This window comes from Tenrec ecaudatus, chromosome 13 (assembly GCF_050624435.1).
Source record: "Tenrec ecaudatus isolate mTenEca1 chromosome 13, mTenEca1.hap1, whole genome shotgun sequence".
Lineage (NCBI taxonomy): Eukaryota > Metazoa > Chordata > Mammalia > Afrosoricida > Tenrecidae > Tenrec > Tenrec ecaudatus.
Window position 1 is genome coordinate 3,308,202 of NC_134542.1, and position 27,835 is coordinate 3,336,036.

At 51.9% G+C, this 27,835-nt stretch overlaps 1 protein-coding gene across 2 annotated transcripts in view; it reads left to right on the top strand.

Moving 5' to 3' along the window:
• COL6A3 (collagen type VI alpha 3 chain) overlaps positions 1-27,835 on the top strand; it is an 89,518-nt gene that overhangs the window by 12,272 nt on the left and 49,411 nt on the right. Inside the window, exons 3-11 of one of the 2 annotated variants that reach the window (XM_075530382.1) lie at positions 386-503; positions 1,991-2,608; positions 9,596-10,198; positions 14,597-15,181; positions 16,948-17,547; positions 19,196-19,771; positions 22,371-22,973; positions 23,669-24,274; positions 26,927-27,541. In XM_075530382.1, coding sequence (XP_075386497.1) covers positions 416-503; positions 1,991-2,608; positions 9,596-10,198; positions 14,597-15,181; positions 16,948-17,547; positions 19,196-19,771; positions 22,371-22,973; positions 23,669-24,274; positions 26,927-27,541 — 4,894 coding nt within the window. In that variant the 5' untranslated portion in view covers positions 386-415. The remainder of the gene's footprint in view (positions 1-385; positions 504-1,990; positions 2,609-9,595; positions 10,199-14,596; positions 15,182-16,947; positions 17,548-19,195; positions 19,772-22,370; positions 22,974-23,668; positions 24,275-26,926; positions 27,542-27,835) is intronic. The other variant, XM_075530381.1, reaches the window with a different exon arrangement.

Below are 27,835 nucleotides of genomic sequence, written 5' to 3' on the forward strand. Positions count from 1 at the left end.
GGAAACAGAACGAAATACTTCTTGAAGCTGTGCAAAGTGAACCATGGGTAAGGGGTGGGGATTCTGTATGCATTTAGTTCTCAGATATCTATAAGTATATCTACCTACCTACCTACCTACCTATCTTTGTCTTTGTGTCTCTATCTACATATGCACATTCATCTATTTTTTGTCAGCTTATCTACATACCTATCTACCCACCTACCCATGTCTTTGTGTCTGTACATTTCTATCTATCAGATATTTGCTACTGGTTTTAAGAATAAATTGGGAAGTCAGCTTGGATTCTGAACAGGGCGGAGACACAGTGTTTCGTATTCCCTGAGGGTTGGGTAGTATGAGGAAACTGATCTCTCCCCCCACCCCACCCTATTCTCTCTCTCAGGTTCATACTTGGTGCTCAGACAAACCCAAAATGAGGAACCACCGAAGCCTGACCTTCGTGGCCCTCTGCTGCCTCTTTCTCTCAGGCTTTTCCATGACCAGTGCCCAGCAACAAGCAGGTAAGCCCGGAAGCATTTCTGGTCACCGATTTTAGATCTTAGCACGAACTTGAGGGAGAGTTGAGAGGCTATTAAGAGACAGGAAGTCATTCAGTGCCAGGTGCTGGTTTAGTTCACAGGCTCTATTCAGGAAGAGGCGACCTTGGTCACTGTACTTCACCTCAGCCTTGAGATCCTGGAGCTGGCTTTGCAAGGGGCTGGTTTTGACATTGGGTGTGAGCTGAATGTCTGTTTCGGGAATGCTGTCCCTTCAGAAGAGCGTTTCCATATTTCTGGTGTTGGTGGGTCTCCAAACTCATGGAATCAGGCGACGGCAAGTGCTATAGCAAAACAAAACAAAAAGCCGTTCCCACGAAAAACCAGGATCACATTCTATGTTACCCTGGGCACAGAAAGGCATTTAAAAATCTTTCTAGTGATTGGATCTTGAAAGAATCACTTCACCCAAATTGCTAAAAAAACAAATAGATCCCAATGAGCCCGATGACGAATATATCTGCTCATCGGGTGGGAGAAAAGGGAGAACTGCCCCCAGCATTGACCGTGGCAGGTTATAGGCTAGCTAGGATGGACTTGGGTCTTTCTCCACTGAAGGGGGAGCAGGGGCCTCTGGCCAGCACTGGCAGCTCCGCCTCGATGGCACAGGTGGTCTGGCGGGCCATCAGGTCAGCTGGGGTGTGTGGAGTCTGGGTGCCCCAGTGCACAGCCAGAAGGATGGGCTGGCAGGCACTTCTGACCTGGAACCCTTAGCTTCTCACTTCTGCTCTGGAGGGAGAAGTGAGCACATCTTTGAAAGACATGAATCATAACGAATATCTCTGAAGGATTTCTTGCTCTGGGAAATAAATAGTAATTAGGTAAGGCACCTTTGGTGACACTCCAACATTGGAGAAAATGGGACATGTGTGCTTCCAGCATACACTCAGGTCTTCCTCACTTCAAGGAGATGTAAACATATTTAATGCATGTGATTTTTGTTTTTCTGGCAGACCACCCAAAGCATTGGGTCTTGGTTACTGTAGAACACCTGTAGCTTTCACTTTCCTGTCACGGTCCCGTTTCATACTCAACACTGAAAAATGACCTTGGAACATGGTGGTTGGTAACTGGGGGTGAGATTTCCTTCCGGTCTGGTCCAGTGGTTTCTGGGACTCAAACTGCCACAAAGTCTCATCTGCGGGTGAAAAACATCAGTCCATGAGAAGCTGTCTTTTTATATTCCATCGGGGGCATGTTACTGGTTCATGAGTTGTGGTCCGTGTATGTGAAACTTGAGTCAATGAGCAGACGCCATCAGCTGTTGAGCCCATGTGTGTGGACCCTCCGCTGGCTTCTCAGGTAAGTTGTCTACCTTCCCGTACTGCAAGTGGGGTGTCAGGGATTTAGCACCAGGCTAGTGTAAGCTCAATTTGTCCAGGGAGGCTTTTGTAGGTAGGAAGTCATTGCGCGAACAGTAGCCGAATCTAAACCAATGTCTTCTTTTAAAGATGGCCCAAACGGTGCTGCTGCCGATCTAATATTTCTAGTGGATTCCTCTTGGCACATTGGAAAGGAGCAATTCCCACTTGTCCGGGAGTTTCTGTACGAGGTGGTAAAGGCTTTAGCTGTGGGAAACAGTGATTTCCATTTTGCTCTGGTCCAGTTCAACGGAGACCCGCACACTGAGTTCCTGTTAAATACCTATCGTACCAAACAAGACGTCCTGGCCCATATCTCCAACCTGTCTTACGTTGGGGGAAGCAATCAGACCGGACAAGGATTAGAATATGTAAAGCAAAACCACCTCACTAAGGCTGCCGGGAGCCGGGCCGGGGCCGGAGTCCCTCAGGTTGTCATAGTGCTAACGGATGGACAGTCGGAGGACGGCCTTGCCCTGCCCTTGGGGGAACTGCAGTCTGCTGAGGTTGACGCGCTTGCAGCTGGAGTTGAGGATGCAGGCGAAGGAGCGTTAAGACAGATAGCCAGCGACCCGCTCCACGCATACGTCTTCAACCTAGAGAATGCCACCTCCCTGCATGGCATCGTGGGGAACTTAGTGTCTCGCGTTCATTCATCCGTGTTTCCAGAGAGGGCTGGGCACAAAAAGACCCTTAAAGACATCACAGGTAACAGCAGCATCGCCAAGCTTCGCCTTGCCCTCCTGTTCCTTCTTCAGCTCGCCAGCGGCGCTGGCGTTAAAGCAGCACTCTGGCTGAAAGATGGCGGGGGAGGGGAGCGCAGGGAAGAGATGAATATTCATGGCTGTAAAAACAAAGGTTGGAAAATTCTTCGGTTGCCTTTTTCTGAAACGGGCAGGATTTTGCCCACCTCCAAGAGGAGAATTGTTCCCCCTCACTTTTTTGTGACAAGGAATATTCTAACGCTAGAAACCGACACTTGACAGCTGCGACCCTCAGAGACGTACTTGAACTTCCCCCTTCCTCAGCAAAGAGACCCTCCACATAGCTGGGTCGGCATCCACTAAAATTGCCTTTGGTCCGTGACAGGAATTAAGGGCTCCCTTCCTTAACGTGGGAGAAAGAGGAGGCCTTCTACTCTCGTGAAGAGATACACTCTCCAAAGGCGGCAGGAGCAGAGCTACTCTGACCCAGAGTCGCTGTGAGTTGGAATCCAATTGATGGCAGTGAGTGTCTGGTTGCTTCACCTGAGCTGACTCTCCCCCAGCCAGGAGCCGAGAGAGGCAGGAACCCGTCCACCCACGTCCCCGTGCGACGGCACCAGCTCTTCCCTTCTGCTCCGTGTTCTGCTCCGTGGGCAGAATGAGCCGAATTGGAATCAGCAGAAACCTTAAACATGATCTACCCACACTCTCTTCTGAGGACACGAAGCCCGAGAGACAGGAAGTGATGTGCAGTTAGAGAAACAGCCAGAGCCGCGTTTTGGCTCCTCCCTCGTCCTCTGCACCGCGGTGGTGGCTGTGCCCGTACATGCATCTGAGTCCAGGGATGCTCCTCAGGGCCCACCCAGAAGTACTGGTTCCCCGGCAGGTAGTTTAATTAGCCATTGCTTGAGCCAGTTAGCTCTCCTCCCGTCATCTGTGACTGAAAGCCCCAGGAGGAAAGACCGGAGAGCAAGCCTTAAGAGATCAGGGCCGTTTAGACAAGTGTCCATGGGCAGGCTGACTCACGAGGGCTGAGTTGGACAGAGGGACCCCCTTTGGTTAGAACCCGAGCCCACGAGGCATTGAGTTAGTGTGTGCTGCCAATTCTGGATGGAGTGGGCCTGGAGTTAGAGTGGAATCAGGGATATTGTAGGTGCATGAGCTTCACGCAGGAGAGGGGTACCTCCTCTGAGCTGGTGAGAAAGGCAAGGAGCAAGGAACGAGGAATGTGTCTGAGATTCGGAGGCAGAGAGGTTGGAAGCCCAGAGAGTTCAAGTTGAGTTGGCACCTGCCATCTCCATGCAGGACGGCGATGGGGACAGTGAAGCCGCCGGGCTCGGGAGGTTGGAGGAAGAGGTGTTATTTTTGAATGGTCGCTGCAGGGGCCGCATGAGGAAGGGGTCAGAGTGTCCATGGTGGTCACTGCTGACCCGCAGCGACACTCGGTTGTTGGAAGAGAGCAGGAGCCATTGGCTGTCTCCACTTGTGGGGCGCCATGACTCTGCAGAGACCTCGGTCTCTCCAGGTCAGAGGCGAGTGCTGTTGAAGAAGAAGTGGCAGAGAGTAGGAAGAATCTAGCGTGGTGGCAAGCAGAGTCCCGAAACAGCCCATCCTGAGATCTTGACTGGGCTGGGAAGCTGCGTTGGGGGATTTCTGAAGAGCCAGTGCACGAGAGGGCAGGATGAGGAGGAAGAGCCCCAGGGGCAGCTGAGGGTGGCCAGGGGAATGCTGCGTCTGCAGGAAGGAAGATTTTAGAGAACTGATCTAGGGGTGGAGGCTTCCCAGGGGATGCTAATCTCTCAGCCCTCCTGAGATTAAAGTGCAACAGACAGAGTCCAAATTACCGTAGATACTCAAGTATAAGCCCACCCTGTTATCAGCCGAGGTACCTATTTATACCCCAAGAACGGCATTAAACATGCACTGGAAAAGTCGGCTTACACACAAGTATATACGGTAGATCCAAGAGTCTGGCACTCAGAGGGCTTATCCAGACAGATGCAAAGGTGTTGGAGAGGATGGTGGGGCACGGAGTGTGGGCCCAAGCAGAGCACGACAGAGTTGAAAGTGGGAGCACTTCTTCGTGCACAGCTTCAAAGCAAGAAGTGGATGCGCATCCGAGTGCACCCAGGAGGCATGGGCGAGCAGGCCTCCGCAAGCTCCCTCCGTGGCCGAGAAGAGGGATGGTAGAGAAAGAAGGGTTGTGGTTATCACGAGGGGATTGAGGACACGGGGGCAAGGGGCGCGGAGTCAGCCTCTGGCTAATCTAAGGTGGCGGGTGGAGTAGGAAGCAATGAGGAGCTGATAGCAAGGGCTCAAGTAGAAAGAAAACGTTTTGGAAATGATGATGGCAACATAGGTACACATGTGCTTGACACAACGGATGGATGGATTGTCATAAGAGCTGTAAGAGCCCCAGTAAAATGATTTAAGAACAGAACAGAACAGAGAGTTGAGACTGCGGTCGAGATCCCGCAAGCTAAGGGCTCAGCAGGAGGGGCTCCTAGAATGGTGGGCAGCAGACAAAGGCGAGAGAGGCAGCACTTTCTGGAGGGGTGGGCTGGTCAAGCTCTGAGCTTGGTTATTGGACCGAGCAGCCACGTTGTGGGAGGAAACGGTGGCAATCTGTTTCTATGAAGATTGCCAGCCTTGACGACAATGGGGCAGTTCTGCTCTGCCCTGTTGGTTCCCTCTGAGCCAGAACTGATAAGCTACTAGGTAGTGACGATTTTTATAACAGGCATTTGGAAAGCAAAAGACAGGAAATGGGGCAATGGAGTGTCCGCAGGACTTGGTTCCTGAACTCAACTCAAGGGCCGTCAGAAGATTGCTGGTAACTAGGCTTCCCCAGTGGTGCCGAGTGACACCAGCTTTGGCAGGGAAGAGGCTCTTGCAGATTGGATGGCTTCTCCAGGGAAGGAGCGAGGGCGCTGCCCAGCATATTGACCAGTAGCCCTAAAAAGAAAAGACTTCTTAGTGGGCATTGATAAAAGGGGAATGGCCTTGGTTCCAACTGGCAATTCCACTCCTGGCATGAAGGCTTCATGCTCACCCTGCCAGATCACAGATAAGGAAGATAGGTGTCCTCAAGGACAACCCAAGCAACCCCAAGTTGCAATGAAAGACTCAGAGGTCTCTTTGACGGTGACTATTTTCTACATTATTGTTAGGATCATTGACTGACTACAGCACCCCCCTTATTGGGGTATAAGGATAAAAAAACAAATCTGTATCACAACACAGTGACGAGGCTCCATAGAGAATCAAGCTCCGTTTCTTTAGCAAATCCAGGAGAGAGCACATGAGTTTTCCTTATGTTTAGCCATCATCCAAATAAGCAAATACTTGGATCCCCATACGGACAGCTAAATCAATCAATCAATCAATCAATCAATCAATCAATCAATCAATTTACATAATGATGCTTTCACACAGATGATAAAACCTTTGTTTTTAGCCAAGAAAGCATCTCTGTCTTCTAGTACCCAAGCCACTTGCAGCGCCAAGGTGTAATATTCATCCCTTCAGGTTGCCTTTGCTAATCCACTCCACTCTGCAGTTCTTCCGGAACCGTGGCCCACTGCATGTTACACGCACACACAAAATAATAACCACAACAGTAATGTCTCTGCTTACAGTTTTAGGGCAGGCTAGTTAGGAGGGTGTAATAGAGAGAACTAATAAATTTGGGTCTATTTTGCCCCAAAGGGAGCCCAGGTGGGATAAGTGCTGGGCTGCTCACCATAAGGTGGGCGGTTCAAACCCACAAGACATTCCACGAGAGAAAGAGGAGGCTCTTGTTTCCCATAAAGACTTATCGTCTCTGATTACATAGGGTCACCATGCGTCAGAGTTGACTTGATGGCAGTGGCCTAGTCTTCCCATTGGTTACCTGTTGGCCAGGTAACTTTTCCCTGTAGAATGTAACTGACTAAGAAACACATGGATATAATGTTAGCAATCACCACAGCTCCCCATGAACTCTAATTAACCGATCTCTAAAGATGATCAGTGATGTTCTTTGAAACTCTTGTGTCATAAACAAACAAACAAGCCCTCAAAACATAAGATGGATTTGACTAAAGTGCAACCATATATGGTGAATGGAGAGGTCAAGGTGAGTGGAGAGGTCAAGGTGAGTGGAGAGGATTGGTGAGGATCTGACTACAGCTTTCTTTCCGCTGCAAAGAGCTGAAAGAGTTGACAAACGGCCTAAACTTATGTGTGCTCCTATGTTTTGCACTGGAGATAAGAAGATAGGTGCCGGGAAGGCATCGGACTTTAGCAGATGTGTCCAGAAAGGAGCATTTCCAATGATCGGACAGGAGGTAATTCTCCATGGACACTTCAACTCTTTCCACCCTCAAAAGCACCACCGAAATGAATGAGACATGAGTCACAGACGTAGCCAAGGAGACGACTTCCATGTTGTCACTTTAGATAGGTTTGGTGATGGCCAGCACCATTCTGCTTGGTGGGTTGCCTTGCTATAGACGTGGAACTCTGGTCTTGTGTCTACTTGAGGCTGTGGCTCTCTTGGATAACTAAGCATGCTTTGTATGTTCCATCATTGTGTGTGTACGGAAATGATGTTGTATCTTCGGTGATGACAAATTATCCAACATTTTTCCATGGCCTCTGTTCAAGGAGCCCCCACCCCAATCCCAGGGTTCTTTTATCATATTGATTCTAGTAAGTTGTGACCAAAGAGCAAGTAGTAGGTTAACAAGAGCTGATGCCATCATATGATTCAGGTGTCACTTCTCTTTCATTGGCCCTAAGATGACACTTACTCCTTCTTTGGAGTGGACTTGACCTATAGGGAGTGGAAAGCCCTTTCATGCCCCTCAAGGGAATCGATTTGACCCTGGGGAATGTTGGGAGCCTGAGCAGTTATCTCAGAGGAGGGTGCAGGTCCCTTATACAACCCTCTATATGATTCATACTCCTGAACACAGCACCACACCCCCACAAGAAAGATCCTCCCAGAATTTTATACCTTGGAGGAAGACTAGAAAATACTTTGAATTTCTTAACAAAGTCTCAGTTTTATTTAATATGTCTATGGAACAATTGCTAATATCCTAAGATATCCACTATAAAAATAATTATCTTTCACATTAGATGGTATAAAAGAGGGTTGGGCCACTGATGTTTCCAAGTTAATAGCTTTCCAAAGGCAAATAGTTCATCTACACGTATGTTTCTCAAGCGAGTATTGTGGACGTAAGGGGAGGAAGAGAGTAGTTTTGCGTCTTGCCATCTCTGTTTCAACTTAGGCAAGGACAGGGCTTGGGTAAGACTCTAATTTCCACGGAAAAATCCTTCAATTTTTAGGAGGCAAAATGTGTATCCTCTTTCCACGGTGAAAATGAAAGTCGTTTTACTGGCGCAGGGGCAAAAGAGCTGTAACTATGAAATGCCCGTCGCCACGACAAAGCTCAGAATACAGATATCACGCTCACACAAAATCTCTTGGTATTCCAAACACATTTAGAAGTCATTAACCAGAGTGATGGAAATTACTGCGCACGTGCTCCAGGTTAAATCAGTATGATTTAAATGTTCTAGCTCAGCGGTTCTCAACTTTCCTCATGCCGCGACCCTTTCATAAAATTGTTTTAGCTGCTGCTTCATCACTTCATTTAACTACTGTTATGAATCGGGTGACCCCTGTGAAAGGGATGTTCGACCCCTAAAAGGGTCGTGACCCAGAGGTTGAGAACCACTGCTCCAGCTGGCCCTTGGTGGTACTTCCCTGGCTCTGGTTTTTAGATTTGTTGATTTATATCCCTTGCTACGGGTGTCTATGGAACCCCACACCCAGGGTGGGTCTTTCCTGTCACTATGGAGAGAAAAGACGGACTTGCTAGTGCCCCAGAGGGAATTCCAACGCTAAGGGTTGATTAGCTGGTCAAGGTCCCAAGAGGCAACCAGTTTAGGATGTCATGAAAATAGAGTTGGATAATTGTGTCATGACTGGATTCATAGCACCCTGTTTAACATTGTTCTGCATTACATGATTGGATACAGAGGCAACACCTGAATGAAGTGAACAGCTCCCAGGGGGGGCTTCTGCCAGTGCCACAGACAGCCTGGGTCTGCGCTGTTGAATGGACAGCCAATCTGCACTGTCCAGTGTCACCCACATCAGAATGGACCTTTTTAAAAACAAAGAAAAAGCAATGTCCTGTGTACACTTTCACCCAAATCCAAACCACACACACACACACACACACACACACGCACACACGCAAGCACGGAACAGAACATGTAACCCAACCTAGACTCACCTCTGCGTTTCATACAACCATCCTTCCGATGAGAAAGGAAAACCAAGGCAGAGTGTGCATCCGGGTATTTAAACAGTGAACACAAACCAACTTTGTGTCTCGCTCAGTTCTTCCCTCCATGTTCAAAGTGGCACGTGATCCATCATTCTGATACGTCAAGAACGAGGAAGACATGGTAGCCACCTGGACACGTGGAAAGCCATGCGTGGCCAGACCACGACTCCTGTATTCACACCTGCAAACCTGCCCTTCATCCCCGAAGAAGGCTGAAGCTATGGCCCCGATTTAGAAATCATCTTTGGAATTCTCCTCGATAGGTCTAAGGGTGCAGAATTCCAGTCAGCTCCAGAGCATGGATGAGTCCGGAGCAGGCGCTCAGGATTTCTCCCTGAGGGCGTGGAAATAGGATGCTGTGACAGGGCTACACCACGAGGATATGGGCTCTGTGCCCTGTTCTGCACGGCCTTTTCCACAGAGTTGCCTCTTATCCATTCAGAATGCAGACTGAAAGAATGTCACGTTCCTTAATCCACATGTGTTTCCTTCATCCAGATTGCGTGTTTCTTGTCGGTTTCTGGAGAAACACGTGAGAACACCAAACGGATTGCATGTTGTCACCTGTTCTAACGCTTTCACGTTTTTGTTTTCTCTCTCTCTCTCTCTCTCTTTTTTTTTTTTGCCATTTCTTTCTCTTAAAGCACAAGACTCTGCTGACATTATTTTCCTTATTGATGGATCAAACAACACCGGAAGTGTGCATTTCGCAGCCATTCGAGACTTCCTTGTGAATCTCCTTGAGAGACTCTCGATTGGGACTCAGCAGATACAAGTGGGGGTGGTCCAGTATAGCGATGAGCCCCAGACCATGTTCTCCTTGAATACCTACTCCACCAAGGCTCAGGTTCTGGAGGCGGTGAAGGGCCTCAGGGTCCTTGGTGGGGAGTTGGCCAACATTGGCCATGCCCTTGATTTCATTGTGGAGAATCACTTCACCCAGGCAGGCGGCAGCCGCGTGAAGGAAGGGGTCCCCCAGGTTTTGGTCCTCATAAGTGCCGGGCCTTCTAGCGATGAGATCCGAGAAGGGGTGGTAGCCCTGAAGCAGGCAGGCGTGTTCTCCTTTGGCCTCGGCGCCCAGGCAGCTTCCCGCTCAGAGCTCCAGCACATAGCTACCAGTGACAACTTGGTGTTTACTGTCCCGGAATTCCGTAGCTTTGGGGACCTCCAGGAGCAATTACTGACGTACATTGTTGGCGTGGCCCAAAGGCTCATTGTCTTACAACCTCCAACCATTGTCACTGAAGGTACGTATGCTCTTCTTGCCCAAGGTGGGGGTGGGGTGGGGCGGGGGGCGCTGTGCATGTTGGCTTCTGTGAAAGTGAGGCAGGCGCCAGAATGACTTACCCCAGGAGAACCTGTAAGTACCCACGGGCCAGTCTTTCTGTGCTGAGCTCTTTGGATGAGATGCTTGTGAAGGTGACCGAGTTTGTAAGACGGAAGATCAGTAGGTGTGTCAGTTGTCAGGAAAGGGTCAAGAAAGTGTGAAGAAAGCCGACCTCCACACGTCGCTCTTTCCGCGACGCTAACAACCCTTGTTGTCTTATCTCGTGAGAGTCCAGATGTCCTAACCGTGGATTTGAGTGGATCTCGTGGCTGATGTGGATGGTTAGTGGCCGCTCCTGTTAATGGAGAGGTCGGAGGTTTGAGTCCGCTTGGGGAGACCTCAGAGAAAAGGTCGGGGGTTCTATTTCTACTTTTTTTTTTTGGTAAAAAGCAGCCAGTGAAAACCTTTTGAAGCACAGTTCTGCTCTGATACACACGGGGTTGCCATGACTGGCAACTGACTCAATGGCAACTGGGTTTTATTATAATTCAGAGAAAACTATTCCAAGAGAATGGTATTGGCCTCTCAAATCCGCATTGGCCTCTAAAATCCACATCCAAAATCCACGTGGATTCAGACATTTAAAAAATAAAAAAAGTCTCATCCGACAGCAACGGTGGAGCAGATGGTGGGCAACCATTCACAGGTGCTCTGTGCCAGGGCTTCTGGGCCATGCGTGCCTTCTGAAGGTAAGAGACGGAAAGCAGTCATACGGTGGAGTTCGCATGAGCCTTTTCCTTCTGTGCGTGCAGATCAGATGTGAAGGGAATTATTTTGAGTGTCAAGTTGATGGAATACACTTGAATGTAGCGTCTTTGGTGGAACAACTCATGGGAGTGGCTTTTTCAAAGACAAAACCAACCAAATCATAGAGCAAATATGCATTTCCACATATATGGGAAGTGGGGGATGTATTTTCAAAGTTTAAATCAGATGCGGTGTTCATTAAAAATCTGACAGATGCAGTCACACCATATTGTGGGGGCTGAATTCTTCTCAGATGAGCACAGGTTTTACTCCTGATCAGAGAGAGCACGTTGCTGTGGGGGGTCAATCAGAATGGCTGTGGAATTACGTATTGGCTACTCTCTTGCTATTTCTAGACAGCCCTCTGATGAGGCTAATTTATACGCTGATGCCAGGGAAGCCTGAGAGATGCAGTTTTCCATTGCACGAGTTTTACAGATGAGAAGAAGTTGAGGCCTAAACTGGAAGCCTGGTTGTGGAGGGATGTTGTCGAAGTCACACAGTCGTGCAGAGGCAGAGCTAGGTCTAGATCTCAGGTGTACTGCTTCCCGGAAGCAACGGAGTCTCTGGTTGTGGCAGATGCTCCCATGAAGCAACTAGCAGAGTGAGGACAGGGGAACAGACAGAGCTCCCTCCCCCTGATCAATTACTCTCTCAGACCCGAGTCTCTGTAGACTGCATCAGGCCAATAGGATGCAGTCTGGTAGATTCATCCTATGATGGAACCTCAATCTTTTCCTGAAACACTCAACTCGCTTCCAGGTGTACACACTGAGGGGCTCTCACAGCAATAGTTCTTGAATGTCAAACCTTGGTAGGCTTAACCTTGGTAGGCTTATCCTTCCCCGTCCGTGCCTAATTGGACACTGAGGATTTAATAAGACCTGATGGTCATCTGCAACCAATGACTACATTTTCTTGAGTGGATCAGTACACTTAATCCTTATCTGTCAACTTTCTAAGCAAATGATGTGTATCTGTGTCTATAAAATTAATTTGTTAGTAAGATATTGCTGTCTTTCCCCATTTCCCCAATTGAGTTTTCCTTTGAAGAAGGACTGTCAATTATCATTTTTAAATAAACTTCGTTGGGAAGGCATGCCATACTTGATTTCAGTCATTAGGCTGCCACGTGGCCTGCTGGGGCCGCAAGAAACACATGTACCAAGGTAACTGACCAGAGGATATCTCTCATAACATTTATTTCCATTAGTAAGGCAGCCCTACAAGGCTTACCTGTCATTCCTGCTAGATGCCCAGCGCTTCCCCCTCATTTGACAGGAACCTACGACTGACCACAGTCCTTCCGGCGAGCAAATAGAAGGGTTAGAGCATGGGGTGAAATGTGATGCGGGAACGGACTAAACCGTGGGAATTTGCCAGAGGCTCATTTCCAACATGGCGGCATTCCTGTGACCCTTGCAGACCTGGAAGTGCTCTGGGAAGGTCCAATGATCTGTTGCCATTTCCATGGGAGTTTATCCCTCTGGAAACAAAGAAACCCCTTTTAATCATTTTGTGCACATTGAGGAACTTCCAAGACTGTCGTCAGAGAGGACTGGCTTCTGATCGCTGATCTGGAACTCACAGCCATTTGACTCTGGGAAGGCCACACAGTGTCTCTAGACTCTGTTCTTGGATTCCCGACCAAGGAGTTCAGTAGATGAAGACGTTTCCATTCCAGAAGATCCAGGTCCCTTGCCAGGAGTGGGTAGTGCATGGCCCTCATTTCAGGCGAGATCTGGCACGTTCAGGGTGGTATGGCTGTAGACTGCCCTCATTTCAGTCATCCCTTAGTTCACGAGCATTTCATGAATACCATCTTCAAGCTTAGTAATTGATTGAGAGCCAACAAATGCTGAAGAGGTGTCTAGCTGTCTGTGTCTCAGTCATCGATGTCTGCATGTCTGTCTGTCTGTCTGTCTGTATCCATCACCTACTGCTGTTACAACAGAAGTATCCCAAGTGACTGGCTTTCAAGGCAGACCTGTATTTTCTCACAATTCAGGAAGCGGCAAATCTGAATTGGGGCCGTGACTGGAAGAGTCCTTCCTTGTCTAGTTCAGCTGCTCCTAGCTGTGCCGTCCCTGGTGACCCAGGGCTTGCCCATGCATCTGTGCATCTGGGTGCGTTGCTGCCCCTCTGAAGCCCTTCTCCCCGTGTGTGTCTCTATGTCCACGTTGCTCTTTGTAGAATTCAGAAGTGACTAGAGTTAGGTCCCAACATAGCGGAAAATTCTATGTTCCAACAGGATCACGTCCACTGCCAAAACATATTTGGGAGTGGGGGATGCAATCAAACCCATGGTAATATTGATCTCCAACTCTGTATCTATATGCCTATAACTATGCTTATCTCTGTGTATCTGGCTTTGCTTATCTTGTACCCCTATTTGGAGAGACCTAGAGGGAGAAGGCAGAGTCGGGGGGGTGAGGTACTCCCTATTTTCCAACAGGCACATGGGGTGAGGATGCCCCATGTCTTCAGGTCTACTTGAGGCCTGAGAATCTGCCCATTCCTTGGTTAGACCATAACTTGCCTAAGCAATGGTCTTGAAGTGCCCGTTATGTTTTATCTCTGTGTGCGCGCGCACACACACACTTTCCCTTCGAGAGGAGAGTCTCGACCAGTCATAGTGGCCTTGACCCTTTCCAGTGTGTTGAAGTGGCACAAAACCAAAAGACCGTCATGGCCTCCTGACGGAGGACTCCCCAAGTCATTCAAACGACTTAGTACGTCGATGGCATAACTCGATGGGACCCCTCCACTCCCTCAGAGTTTTAAAGCCCTTCGGGGTAGTCCAGGTAGATTTTCTGGCCTGCTCCAGCCTGTGCTTCTATGACCTGGTGAACGAGCACACCGCCGCGGCAGTTCACCAGCCACTCCCAGGTAGTGGCGTCATTGGCATCTCTGTGTTGTGACCCGATGTTCAGTTCTCCAGGTCTGGGTGGGGATTTAAAGACTCTGTCGCAGAGTACTTCAGCCACAGTGATTCAGTGGCACTTGCTGGTATTGGTGTTTATGATGCCAAATCATGTTCCCCCAAACCCCCGCCCCCCGAAAATAGAATGAGAGAGAATGGAACTGCGTTTGCTCATTCTGCTTTGGCCGTTGGCGATGCATGTCCCTTGGAATCAAGATCATGAAGCCAAGGGACTCTTGGGGCGCACCCTCAGCTACTCTTTTCGTGATTAAAACAATGGCCTCCGTCTGGCCCCTCAGCTCCAAGCCAGACGCATGTATGTATCGGGGGAAAGAGCTTAGCGGCTTCCAAGCGTCAGCGTGCCACACCAATGGCTTTGAAAGCCAATTTTGTTCTCCTGCAATGGTTGTGTGAAACATGCCAAGAGGGGGCGGGGTGAGAGGGCACCCCAACTTGTGGGTCAGCAGCAAAGAATGCATGTGTCACGAACACGGGTGCAATGACCCTTGCCGACCCGAGGCTCCTCCCTGACTTGACATGGGCCAAGGAAATGGGAGTGTCCCTAAGCAGAGCGCCCTCTGTATACAGTCCTGGTTGAGAGTGATCGTGAACGTCCTGCTTCTCACTGTCTTGTGTTGCTACCTACAGTCACTGAAGTCAACAAGAGGGACATAGTCTTCCTGATAGATGGCTCCTCCACACTGGGACTGGCCAACTTCAATGCCATCCGTGACTTCATTGCCAGGGTCATCCAGAGGCTGGAGATTGGACAGGACCTTATCCAGGTGGCAGTGGCACAGTACGCAGATACTGTGAGGCCCGAGTTTTATTTCAATAGCCACCCCAGCAAGAGGGAGGTCATAACCGCGGTGCGGAGACTGAAGCCCCTGGACGGCTCGGCCCTGTACACGGGCTCCGCGCTGGATTTCGTCCGCAACAACCTGTTCACTAGTGCAGCCGGCTACCGGGCTGCCGAGGGGGTGCCCAAGCTCTTGGTGCTGGTCACCGGCGGGAAGTCCCTAGATGAGGTTAGCCAGCCGGCCCAGGAGCTGAAGACTAGCAACATCCTGGCCTTTGCCATCGGGAACAAGGCTGCTGATCAGGCCGAGCTGGAAGAGATCGCTTTCGACTCCTCCTTGGTGTTCGTCCCCGCCGAGTTCCAGGCTGCCCCCTTGCAGGGGATACTGCCCAGCTTGCTGTCCCCCCTCAGGACCCTCACTGGACCCAACGAAGGTATGGCGGGGGTAGCATGGGCGCACCATAGGCAGTCTTAAGGTATCGCCTTTGAGGATGAGAAAAGAAGGGTTATTTCGTGTTTTGATAACCAATACCCAATGAACACACTCACTCACTCACTCACTCACTCACTCACTCACTCACTCACCCACTCACTCACTTTAGGTGAGGAAAAGGACATGACTTTTACAATAGGAACCTGGGTCACCTATGGTTGGATCGAATGGCCCAAAGTATTCCCAGCAGCTCTTATCTCTGGCCAGTACCAGCATGGTTCTGTTACTATGGTGATGCCCTCTCACTCCCCTCCTCTCCACCACCAAGCTGTTGCCTGGCCCCTCCCAGTCCCGAGCCTACCCCTGAAAGACCAGCGCTAACTGGGAGAGGATGTGGTTTCCTCCGCTTTGAACTTCCCCCTCTGCTCTGTACGGATTTCATTCCATGAGCAAGCTTTGGGGAGTGAGGTGCACACCGCAGCCCCAGAGTCCCTCAGCTCCCTCACGTGCTCTGCTCCCCAGTGAGGTATGGTGTTTAAGACCACCCACAGGTCTGTGGGCTTCCGAACGGAGGCAGTGGCGCCCGCGTCCTTAATGAAGATGACTCTCGTGGATGCCGCCCTCCTCACTGCACACGTGTCTGGAGGGCCCGGGTGCATGGACTGTACCGCGCGCGTGCATGCTGCTCCTTTAAGCCTCCCTCGTGTCCCTACAGCCGCACTCTAACTCTTCCCTCTTCCTGGAAACATCTAACCCTCACTTTTGCAGCTGAAGTTCAACCTGATCGAATGCAGGGCACGATTATTTGTGAGGTCTACGTTTCAGGGAGGCTTTGGGAAAGAGCAGGAGGGCACACGATCAATGCTTGGGGTGGGGGATCATCACGAATTGGGAGGACTTTGCTTCTGATTTTCCTCAAGGTAAAGCTCAGCCAGGTGTGCAGTCTCTGTATTGTGATCACCCAGGTAGTTCCCTGGGTGCCCCAATTGATGGTTGCCTAGCGATGCCAGGACTCCTGATAAGACAAGAATGCCAGTTGAGGATGACCTAAGGAGGTGCCAGGACTGCGTCTGATAAGTGGAGCCTGCTCTTTTTTATTTCCATTTTGAGCCTTAAGGCCGTCTTAGCTTCTTGGTGACTTGTGTAAACTACAAGCCCTTGGCTGGTGCCCAGGATTCATGTGCTTGGCTCCTAATTTAAAACCTGGAGATTGGCATCCACCTAGAGGCACCTTGGCAAAAAGACCAGGTGATCTGTTGCCAGACAAACAAACAAAAACCACCCAAAATACAGAAAAGTCCCCGCCATCGGAAACCCTATGGTTTAAGCTACAGGTGGAGGGCTCTCTAGGTGTCCCAGTTCCTGGCCTGTGTCCACACACGACTAGCTGGGAGCATCAACACCCCCACAGGCCAGGCAGGCAGGCTCAACGCCCTCCTAGGCAGCAGAGGCCATTCCTAGGGCTTCCCAGACTGTCCCAAGGATTCTGATCTTCTGGGTCAGGTTGTTGGGACCGTTGGAACTTCAGCACTGTGTCCCTCTGACAGCCCACGGTGGCCGTCAGACCAGCACGCTTCACCACCACCAGCCACCCCGAGGAAAATATGTTGCCGCCTGCCATATTTTACGCGATGGCCTCGCTTTGCCACCCTGAGTGTTTCTGTGTTGTCGATGTTGACATGTGTGCCCACGTGGCGTGGTGCGCACACATGGTAAGGCCCTCTGGGGTCACGTGTGTCTCACTGTGTTTTCTGTGCTCCACCGCAGTGCGCGTAAACAAAAGGGACATCATCTTCCTTTTGGATGGATCGGCCAACGTTGGAAAAGCCAACTTCCCTTACGTGCGTGACTTTCTTACCAAACTAGTCCACAGCCTTGACGTTGGACATGACACTATTCGCGTGGGGGTAGTGCAATTTAGCGACAGCCCCGTGACGGAGTTCTCTCTAGACACACACCACACCAAGGCCGAGCTGCTGACCCGCCTGGGCCAGCTGCAGTACCAGGGGGGCTCCGGCCTGCGCACGGGCTCCGCCCTCAGCTTTGTCCGCGCCCAGCACTTCACCGAGGCCGGGGGCAGCCGCATCCGAGAGCACGTGCCTCAGCTCCTGGTCCTGCTCCTGGGCGGCCAGTCCGAGGACTCCTATTTGCAGGCGGCCAATGAGCTGGCGCGCGCCGGCGTGCTGACCTTTTGTGTGGGGGCTAACCAGGCCAAAAAGGCCGAGCTCGAGCAGATTGCCTTTAACCCGAGCCTGGTGTATCTCATGGACGATTTCAGCTCCCTGCCATCTCTGCCCCAGCAGCTGATTCAGCCCCTCACCACCTATGTTAGCGGTGGTGTGGAGGAAGTGCCCTTCAGCCAGCCAGGTAAACACGGCGTCCTTCGCGCGGACCCCCTCTCCCTCCCCGGTGGGCAGCTGGCCAATCGGAACCCAAGTGTGTTATTAATACCTTGAATGGAGGGTGTGAACCACTGTACCAGCAAGGCGGGGGGCGGGGCTCTGTCTCCAGGGCACTCTTTGGGGGTGCTGACGGCCAGGATGGCAGAGATGGGGCACTGCACCCATCTCGTCACACCTTCAACACGGGAACTTCGATTTGCTTACTTCATTTGTTTTGCTCCAATGCTGTGAAGAGTTGCCGTTTACGCCCAGCTAGAGCTGATGGAAATGAGGAGAGAGACAGCCAGAGGGAAAGAGGGAGAGAGAGAGCCTCTTTCATACAGGAGTGTGCTCTGAGGTCAGTGATTACCCACTGGGCTGCTGACCTTTAGGTCAGCAGTTCGGCATCACCAGCCACTCCATGGGAGAAAGATGAGGCTTTCTACGCCCATAAAGAGTAATAGTCTTGGAAGCCCATAGGACAGTCCCGTCCCGTCCTATAGGGCCACGCACGGGGAGTCGGATTTGCCCCGATGGCAGTGAGTTTTGAGATGGTTTCCCCTAGATGGTATTGTCATGCTCCTAAAGCTCAAGTTCCAGCTAGTTATGTAGAAGAAGCCCCGGAGACATGATGTTTCAGCCCTTCCAGCCCAGGCCCCACAGAGCTGGGTAGCAAGCCTGAGCCAACTGGAGCCCCCTCCCAGCACTTGTGGGAAGTGTAGGCCTGGGGCGAGCCCTCACATTGCACCCGGCCTTCCGCCTGCCTCTAAGAGGACTGGGACACGAGGGAAGGCCCGGTGGTCTTCAAATTAGAACGTGCCATTTCATAAAAAAGATACTCCAAGCACAGCAGAAACGTGGCCATTCAAGTATGCTTGGGTGCTGCCCCACACGTCTTTATCACGCAGGATCGAAGTGAAATTTTTAGCAGAAGAGCAAGGGCCACGCTGTTCGCAGTTCGGTGGGTGGCCGTAAGAAAGGCAGCCTGGTCTCCTGGTGGGATTTCCTGCTCATGTGAGAGCACAGCCCTGCGGTTGTCTCCAGTGGCTCACTTTGTTGAAGAAACATGGCGCCCGATTGGCTAGCGCGAGCTCGTCCACCCCGAGCTTTGCAAACGCGCACCGCTTTGGAATGCGGCTGTTTCTCGTTAGGTGCCTCCGAGCTAGTTCCAGCTCATAGTGGGCCCAACTACAAGACAGCAAGGCACCGCCTGGCCCTACGCCATCCTCGCAAGTGTTATGTCTGAGCCTGTTGCTGCAGCCACGAGGTCCACCCATCGCCTTGAGGGCCTTCCTCTTTTCACCAACCCCCCACTTCTCCAAGCACAATGTCCTTCTCCAGGGACTGGTTACTGCTGGTAGCTTGGCCCAAGTCTAGGAGACACAGCCTCTCCATCCTCGATTCTAAGAAGCAATTTGGCTGTACGTCCAAACCCGGATTTGGGTGTTCTCTGGGCATTCCAAGAAGACACTCTGTTCTTCGCGCACACCAAAATTCGAGGGAGACCTTTGAGTGACAGCTGGAGGTGCTCGCTCTTCCCTTGCTGGTACAGTGGTCATCAGGCTGGTGACTGGGCGGTGCCTGCTAATCTCGCTCTCTCTCCCCTCCCGGCGCCCTCACCCCTTCTCTTGCAGAGAGCAAGAGGCGAGACATCCTATTCCTCTTCGACGGCTCGGCCAATCTCGTGGGCCAGTTCCCAGCTGTCCGTGACTTCCTCCATCGCATCATCGATGAGCTGGACGTCAAGCCCGATGGCACCCGGGTCGCGGTGGCCCAGTACAGCGACGACGTCAGGGTGGAGTCGCGCTTCAGCGACCACCAGAGCAAGCCCGAGATCCTGAACCTCGTCAAGAGGATGAAGATTAAGACGGGCAAACCCCTCAACCTGGGTTACGCCCTGGATTACGCGCAGCGAAACATCTTTGTGAAGTCGGCGGGCAGCCGCATCGAGGAGGGCGTGCTGCAGTTCCTGGTGCTGCTGGTGGCGGGCAGGTCCTCGGACCGTGTTGACGTGTCCGCTGGTCACCTGAGACAGAGCGGGGTGGTGCCATTCGTCCTCCAAGCCAAGAACGCCGATGCTGCCCAGCTGGAGCAGATCGTACCCTCTTCTGCCTTCATCCTGGTGGCCGAGTCGCTGCCCAAGATTGGGGAGCTCCAGCCCCAGATCGTGAACCTCCTGAAAACGGTGCACAATGGGGCCCCGACACCAGGTACATCCCGTTACCAGTGCGCGAGTGGGGAGTGGGCTCCTGGCACCGCACCCACCGAGAGCAGCCCTCGGGGGGTCTGCCTGCACAGCCGACCCACGTGGTTTCTGCAGGAATAATAGAATGAGGATCGGAGCCCCTTTCTTGCGTCTCCTTTGGCGCTAGGCTTCTGTGAAGGTCACAGCCAGGATGCCCCTGTGGGGCATCTCTCCCTCTGCTCTGCAGCATGGGGCTGGTCAGGAGCCAGGACTGACCACCACAGCCAAGGCTGTAGCCCTTTCCATGCGGGCGTTCATCTCCCGCTGACCCCTAGGTCCACCAGAAGAACTGGGATGGTGATTGTCAAGGACGTCACAATATTTTGTATCGCAGAATTTACTTTATAGGCTTAGGCATACTGGTGGCCACACACCTTCTTTTCTGAGCGCACCTTCTGCTGCGTGCTTAAGGAAAGCGCACTCCCGGGCTCCACGATTGCTGGAGGAGTCCCCCCATTCCACCCCCGGCCGGCATCTTTATTTCAAGTGGGTATCAGCCTCAGAAGCCCACAGGGGCAGTTCTACCCTGTCCTATAGGGTTTGCCATGCCTAAGAATTGACTGGATGCCACCGAGATTGGTTCTCCTTGACCAGTTCCCAATGATGATGCCCAGTCAGTGTGTCCAAGTATCATAGACTTTCACCAAAGGACACCATCGGGAAATCCCGTAGGTGAATTTCCACCACAAACGCTTGGTACCATCTCCAACTGCTACTGACCCCATAGAGGGCTGCTCTGAGCTAGAACTGTCTCAAGGGCAATGGGAAGTTCGCGTTTCCAAGACTTGGTGTTTTTTAGCCCCTCTTCCTAGGTGATTCAGACCCGGGAAGAGCATGCAGAGCACTGTGTGCACCAGCCGGGCGGCCCCTCTTGAGCTCCTGGGGACTCCGTGTTGACCGCTGTGCATGCCCACTCTTGAAATCGTGTTCTCACCCCAAGATCCACGTTTTCTTCTTCCCCACTGACTCACTTGTGACTTGCAGAAAACCACCCAGATCCCAGTTGGCCACCGGAAAGTAGGGATGGCTATGCTGGCCCGGCCATCCAATCTCTTCCCCCCCAGAAACGAAGTAAATGGGAGAGTTTTGACCCCACCCTTGAAGGTTGGGCTGCTGAGTGTAAGGTCAGCCATTCGAACCCACCAGTCGCTCCACAGGAGGAAGCTGAGGCTGTGTGCTCCTGGAAGAGGTGGACAGCTTTGGGAGCCCCCGATTGGGTTGCTGTGATTCAACCCATGACAGTGGATGGGTCGAAGGTCAATAAGTGACCATTTTTTTCAAGCACTGGAAAGTTCCCTCCAGTATGCCAGGGTAAATGAAACAGGGTTGCTACGAAATCATAGAAACTTTCACTAAATGAAGACATGAAAAAGTGAAGCTCTTCTTCCCAGATAGACCTTCCACCCAGGTCTCATACTGCTGAAGACAGTGTCTCCATCCCGCTAACCTTTCCCCGAAGAACTCCTTGCTCTTTGGTTGACATCCTATTAAAGCCGCCAGCCGGCAACCTGGAAGATTCAAATTGGGTTCCTTTCCCATCTGTTGTTGAGTTTGGGGAACAAAGTGGAAGTCTGAAGGGGCAAGATCAGGACTGCAGGGTGGATGTGGAAAGAGGTCCTGATGAAATTCTTCTGAGACAGCTTTGTTCCTTTCCCCTAAGAGTGAGCAAGTGCACTGTTATGATGCAAAATGGTAATAATAATAATGATAATAATTAATAATAATTCCTCAGTGCAACTTTCCTGGCTCTTTCCTCGGCTGTGACTTTTTCTATATTCTTAAAACTTCCTGATAAACCCCTGTGATAATTTTCCCACAAAATGATCCAGGTGACCCCTTTGGACTCCCAAGCAACCAACTGCATATCTTTCTGAGCTGACCTCTTGGCTTTTCATTGGTTCAGCTGTCCCGTCCCCCCTCCCCCCAGCCAATGTTGGCATTGGACTTTTCTTCGGAAGGCACCCCAGTGAGACTAGGATGCGTGGGTTACTGAGAGAACTTGTCTGAGCCCTCGGCCAATGGCAGAGATGTGTGCCAACCCTGGAATCTTAGTGGGAATGCGTGTTCACCCTTATAGATCAGTTTCCGTTGGCTGCTGTGACCAGTGACCACACACTGGGTGGTTTAGAACAACACACGCTGATTATCTTATAGATCTGGAGGACAGCGGTCCTGCATCTGCCTCCCTGGGCCAACATCTAGGCGGCTTCAGGCTTGTGCTCTTTTCTGGAAGCTCAGGGGAGCCACCCTTTCGCGGTCCCTTCCCATTCCTCAAGGTCACTCTCATTGCTTGGCTCTCGCCTCCTCTCCATCTATCCTCAACTGGAGCAGGGTAGCATCTTCTCTCCTCTCTGATCGCGCCTTCTGTCTGACACCCCCAACCCTGACTCGGCGGCCTTCTTCTAAGGAGTCTCTGGCTGCCCCGGGCCCCCCTTTTGCAGGTCAGGTGGCATTGTACAAGTTCAGGGGTCTGGGTGGGGCCATCTTTGGGGTCATTCAGCCAAGCACACTTGGTATGACCTTGATACTTCTGTCCTGTGTCACTCATCCCGTCATTGTCTCAGTTTCAGGGGAAAAGGATGTGGTCTTTCTGATCGACGGTTCTGATGGCGTCAGAAGTGGGTTCACCCTGCTGAAAGAGTTTGTCCAGAGGCTGGTGGAGAGCCTGGACGTGGGCCAGGACCGGGTCCGAGTGGCCGTGGTTCAGTACAGCGACCGACCCAAGGCTGAGTTCTTCCTGAACTCATACATGGACCAGCAGAGTGTCATCAATGCCATACGTGGACTGACCCTGCTGGGCGGCCGGACTCCCAACACCGGCGCAGCCCTGGATTTTGTCCTGAGGAATATCCTCATTCGCTCTGCAGGCAGCAGGATCGAAGAAGGCGTCCCCCAGCTTCTGATTGTCCTCACAGCCGACAGGTCTGGGGATGATGTGCAGGGTCCCTCGGTGGTCCTCAAGAGGGGAGGGGCAGTGCCCATCGGCATCGGCATCGGGAACGCTGATATCTCAGAGATGCAAACCATCTCCTTCATTCCGGACTTTGCCGTGGCCATCCCCAACTTCCGGCAACTGACCAATGTCCACCAGGTCATCTCTGAGAGAGTCACCCAGCTCAACCGCGACGAGCTTAAGAGGCTGCAGCCTCTTTTCCCAGGAGGTCCAGGTAAGGAGAGGATGCGTGGGCTCTTTGACCCTGTTAATTGTCTGGGCCCACTTGTTGGGATGATAAACTGCACGTGGTCGTCAGTCTTGTTTGCTCTGCCATGTGGGTACAAAGTGGAGTTTCATGAACACACTGCAAGCCCGTGGCTAGGAACCCATCTGCTTCAACGATGACTGTGAGAGAGGGGTGGGACCAGAGGTGTCTTGTTCTGTAGTACTTGGGGTTTCTGTGAGGTGGGGCTGACCCAGCGGTCCCCACCAACAATGCCTTCTCCAGGCTTGGTGCCCAGAAATGAGAGAAGTTGGAAGGGAGGCTGTGATTTGTGTCTTTGGCCAAATTAAAGACTCCACGTGGGCCGGATAGTGGACTGAAAAATCTCAGCTTCCTAACTCTACGTAGAAGGTTGTGCATCAAGGTTGGAAGGGCGATAAATCAATTGAACATGTGACTTTCAACCTCCCCAGGTAGATTTAGCCATCAGCCTGCATGATCTAGGGAGGGGCTTGATCATTGGTACTCTCTAATGTCCGGGACCCACCCTGCTTTCACTCTGTGACCGGGCTTTTACAGATACGAGCTGCCGTTGTGACTCTGCCTATCAGCTGGTGACTCTGTGACCAATGGAGAGGCGGTCCATTAATACTAAGGATTGCATGCGAATGAAGGTGAAACCCGTGATAATGTTTGATTCACAGGTGCGGTCAGCAAGAAAGACGTGGTGTTCCTCATTGATGGATCCCAAAGTGCTGGACCAGAATTTCAGTACATCCGCACGCTTATCGAAAGGCTGGTCGACTACTTGGACGTGGGCTTTGACACCACCCGCGTTGCGGTGATTCAGTTTAGCGAGGATCCCAAGGTGGAGTTCCTGCTGAATGCCCACTCCAGCAAGGATGAGGTGCAGAATGCCGTAAGACGGCTGAGGCCCAAGGGGGGCCGGCAAGTCAACATCGGGGGGGCCCTGGAGTATGTGTCCAAAAACATCTTCAAGAGGCCACTGGGAAGCCGCATCGAGGAGGGCGTCCCTCAGTTCCTGGTCCTCATCTCGTCTGGGAAGTCTGACGATGACGTGGACGACCCCGCTGCCGAGATCAAGCAGTTCGGGGTGGCCCCTTTCACCATCGCGAGAAACGCAGACCAGGAGGAATTCGTGAAGATCTCCCTCAGCCCCGAGTATGTGTTTACCGTGAACACCTTCCGAGAACTGCCCAGCTTGGAGCAGAAGCTGCTGACTCCCATCACCACCCTGACCTCGGAGCAAATCCAACATCTCCTGTCCACTACACGCTATCCTCCTCCAGGTGAGGACTGCCTTTGCGTCCTGCGTGCTTTTGATACATATAGGAATACATGTGGATCTTGGTCCCTTATGACCACAGAATGGCTTTGTGTCATGTCGATGGGAAGGAGTCTAGGTTGTCAATATCTGGCTGGGTGCAGGGACCAGCTCCCCATGATCAGGGGATGCTTCTCTTTTTCACTGATGTCCATTGAGATTTTTCTGGGCTGCATTTCCTCTGTAAAATACTCCCGAGGCTCAGGAGGCAAAGGCAGGTTTCAGTGTGTTGAGTGGCAACACTGATGTAGTCCTGGACACGGTCCTGGAGAGTCACCTTCAGTTCTAGCTCGTAGGGCATGTCAGCTCATCTTCCCTGGGGTTTTAAGATTAATTTTCTAGTTAAAATGGACTTACGAAAAGAGCATATAGAGCAGTGGCGATGGAGGTGGGGGTGGAGATGATTGGGGTGGAGGTGGTGGTGGTAGAGGTGGAGGCGGAGATGATTGGGGTGGAGGTGGTGGTGCTAGAGGTGGAGGTAGTGGTGCAGTTGTTGGTGATGGTGTTGTTGGTGATGATGGTGTTGGAGGCGGTAGTGGAGGAGGAAATGGTGGTGGTAGTGAAGTGGTGGTGGTGGTGGAGGAGATGGTGGTGGTGGTGAAGTGGTGAGGGGGCAGGTGGAGGTGGTGTTGGTGTTGGTGTTGGTGGTGGTGGTGGAGGTGGTGGTGATGTGTTGGTGGTGGTGGTGGAGGAGGTGGTGGTGGTGGTGGTGGAGGTGGAGGTGGTGAAGGTGGTGGTGGTGGTGGTGGAGGAGGTGGTGGTGGTGGTGGTGGAGGTGGTGGTGGTGGCGTTGAGGGAGGTGGAGGAGGTGGTGGTGGTGGTGGTGGAGGCGGTGGTAATGTGTTGTTGGTGGTGGAGGAAATGGGGATGGTGGTGAAGTGTTGGTGGTGGGGGGAGATGGAGGTGGTGGTAGAGGGGAGGTAGAGGTGGTGGTGGTGGTGGTGGTGGTGTTGAGGGAGGTGGTGGTGGTGGTGGTGGTAATGTGTTCGTGTTGGTGGTGGAGGAGGAGGTGGTGGTGGTGTTGGTGTTGAGGGAGGTAGTGGTGGTGGTAATGTGTTGGTGGTGGTGGTGGTGGAGGTGGTGGTGGTGGTGGAGGTAGTGATGGCGGCGTTGAGGGAGGTGGAGGAGGTGGTGGTGGTGGTGGTGGTGGCGGCATTGAGGGAGGTGGAGGTGGTGGTAATGTGTTGGTGGTCGTGGTGGTGGTGGAGGTGGTGGTGGTGGCGTTGAGGGAGGTGGTGGTGGTGGAGGTAGAGGTGGTGGTGGAGGAGGTGGTGGTGGTGGTGTTGAGGGAGGTGGTGGTGGTGGTGGTGTTGAGGGAGGTGGTGGTGGTGGTGGAGGAGGTAGAGGTGGTGGTGGAGGAGGTGGTGGTGGTGGTGTTGAGGGAGGTGGTGGTGGTAATGTGTTGTTGTTGGTGGTGGAGGTGGTGGTGGCGGCATTGTGGGAGGTGGATGTGGAGAAGGTGGTGGTGGTGATGGTGGCGGCGTTGAGGGAGGTGGAGGTGGTGGTGGAGGAGGTGGTGGTGGTGGCATTGAGGGAGGTGGAGGTGGTGGTAATGTGTTGGTGGTGGTGGAGGTGGCGGTGGTGGCGTTGAGGGAGGTGGAGGCGGATCCTAATGAAAATCGTGGGGAAAGAGAATTATGAGAAAGCAAGCAAGCAGGAAGCTTCACTGCAGCTTGGTGGGGACAGGATTATGTTGGGAGGACCTCATCCCAGATGGATTAGGACTGGCAAGCAGGGAGGCTGGAGAGATGGCATGGCCTGGTGGGCCAGAGGGTGGACACTCGAGTGTCCCTTATCATGCAGTCATTTTAAACAAGTCACTTAGCCTCATTGGACCTCACCTGCCTCTCCTTTTTTTGTGGGAAAAGCGAGTTTACCTCAGTGATTTTCGTCCCTTTTGGTGGCGACTGTTCATGATCCTGTAGTTTGTCATATGCAGGATTTGTCGCTAAAACTTTAAAAATTAAGGACACCTGAGGCCATAAGGCAATATTAAAACAGTACATTCAGAAACTCTAGGTTTTGGAGAGTGCAAACTATTTCATAGGTGCCCTGGGGGTATAGTGGTTACATATTGGGCTGCTAACTGCTAGGTCAGCGGTTTGAATCCACCAGCCGCTCCTCCACCTCCAACACCAATACCACCTCCTCCTCTACCACCACCTCCACCCCAACCATCCAGAGCTTTCTGCTCCCTAAATATTGGCAGCCTTGGAACCCCACAGAGCAGTTCTACTGTGTCCTCAAAGGTCTCTGAGACACAACGGACTAGACAGCAGTGAGTTTTAAACTAGCCCCAAAAAGGAAACGGAAAATCGTTTGGTGGAAAAAAAGGAGTCATCTCAAAGTCTAGATGGTAGGGCCTGTGAGCTTGTCTTTCCCAGGATTTTCAGATTCATTTTCTAGTAAAAATGGGTCCACATGGAGGGTGGTGGTAACGATTTGTTTAAAAATGTCGATGGGGATAAATGACACACGCCAATAAAGATACAATTCTGGTGCTTATTGATACGATGGTACACGATAAGGCAAGGCTCAGCAGATGACGCAAAGAACAAGACCAGAGCCAGACGTGGGCTGGGTGTGTCCTGAACTTCCTGTCCTTTCCCCCCTTCAGCTGTCGAGAGCGACGCTGCAGACATCGTGTTTCTGATCGACAGCTCCGACGGCGTGAGGAGCGAGGGCATCGCGCACATTCGAGACTTTGTGGGCAGGATCGTCCGGAGACTCAACATTGGCCCCAGTAAGGTGCGCATCGGGCTGGTGCAGTTCAGCAACGAGGCCTTCCCTGAGTTCTACCTGAAGACTCACAAGTCCCAGGCTGCCGTGTTAGAAGCCATCCGCCGCCTGAGGTTCCGGGGAGGCTCTCCACTCAACACCGGCAAAGCCCTGGAGTTCGTGGCAAGAAACCTTTTCGTGAAGTCGGCTGGAAGCCGCATCGAAGACGGCGTGCCCCAGCATCTCGTCGTGGTCCTCGGTGGGAAATCCCAGGATGATGTCTCCAGGTTCTCACAGGTCATCCGTTCCTCGGGCATCGTCAGCATAGGGGTGGGAGACCGGAATGTCGGCCGAAGTGAGCTGCAGACCATCGCCAACGACCCCAGGCTGGTCTTCACCGTGCGAGAGTTCAGAGAACTGCCCAACATAGAAACCCGCATCATGGACTCCTTTGGGCCCTCTGGGACCACCCCTGTACCCCCGAGCGTGGGCCCACTTCCACCCTCGAGACCAGGTAGGTGCTGTGAGAGGCCAGGGACTCGGGGTGTGGCATCCATTTTTTTTTTTCCCTCCAAGGAAAATGGAGACGATTGCTTTTCAAGGAATTAGGAATGGAGTTATTGAAATTTAAGTCAAGGGTTGATCTGAAATGATTAGCCTTCATTTTACTATTTGCCTTCTCTCAGGGTGACTTCCGAAGATATTGAATCCTGGGAATAGAACCCCGTTGAGACTGTCGAAGGAAGTATATACCTCACCAACTGTGTGTTCCTTGCTTCTTTCGTTCCTCCTGAATTCATGGCCACCT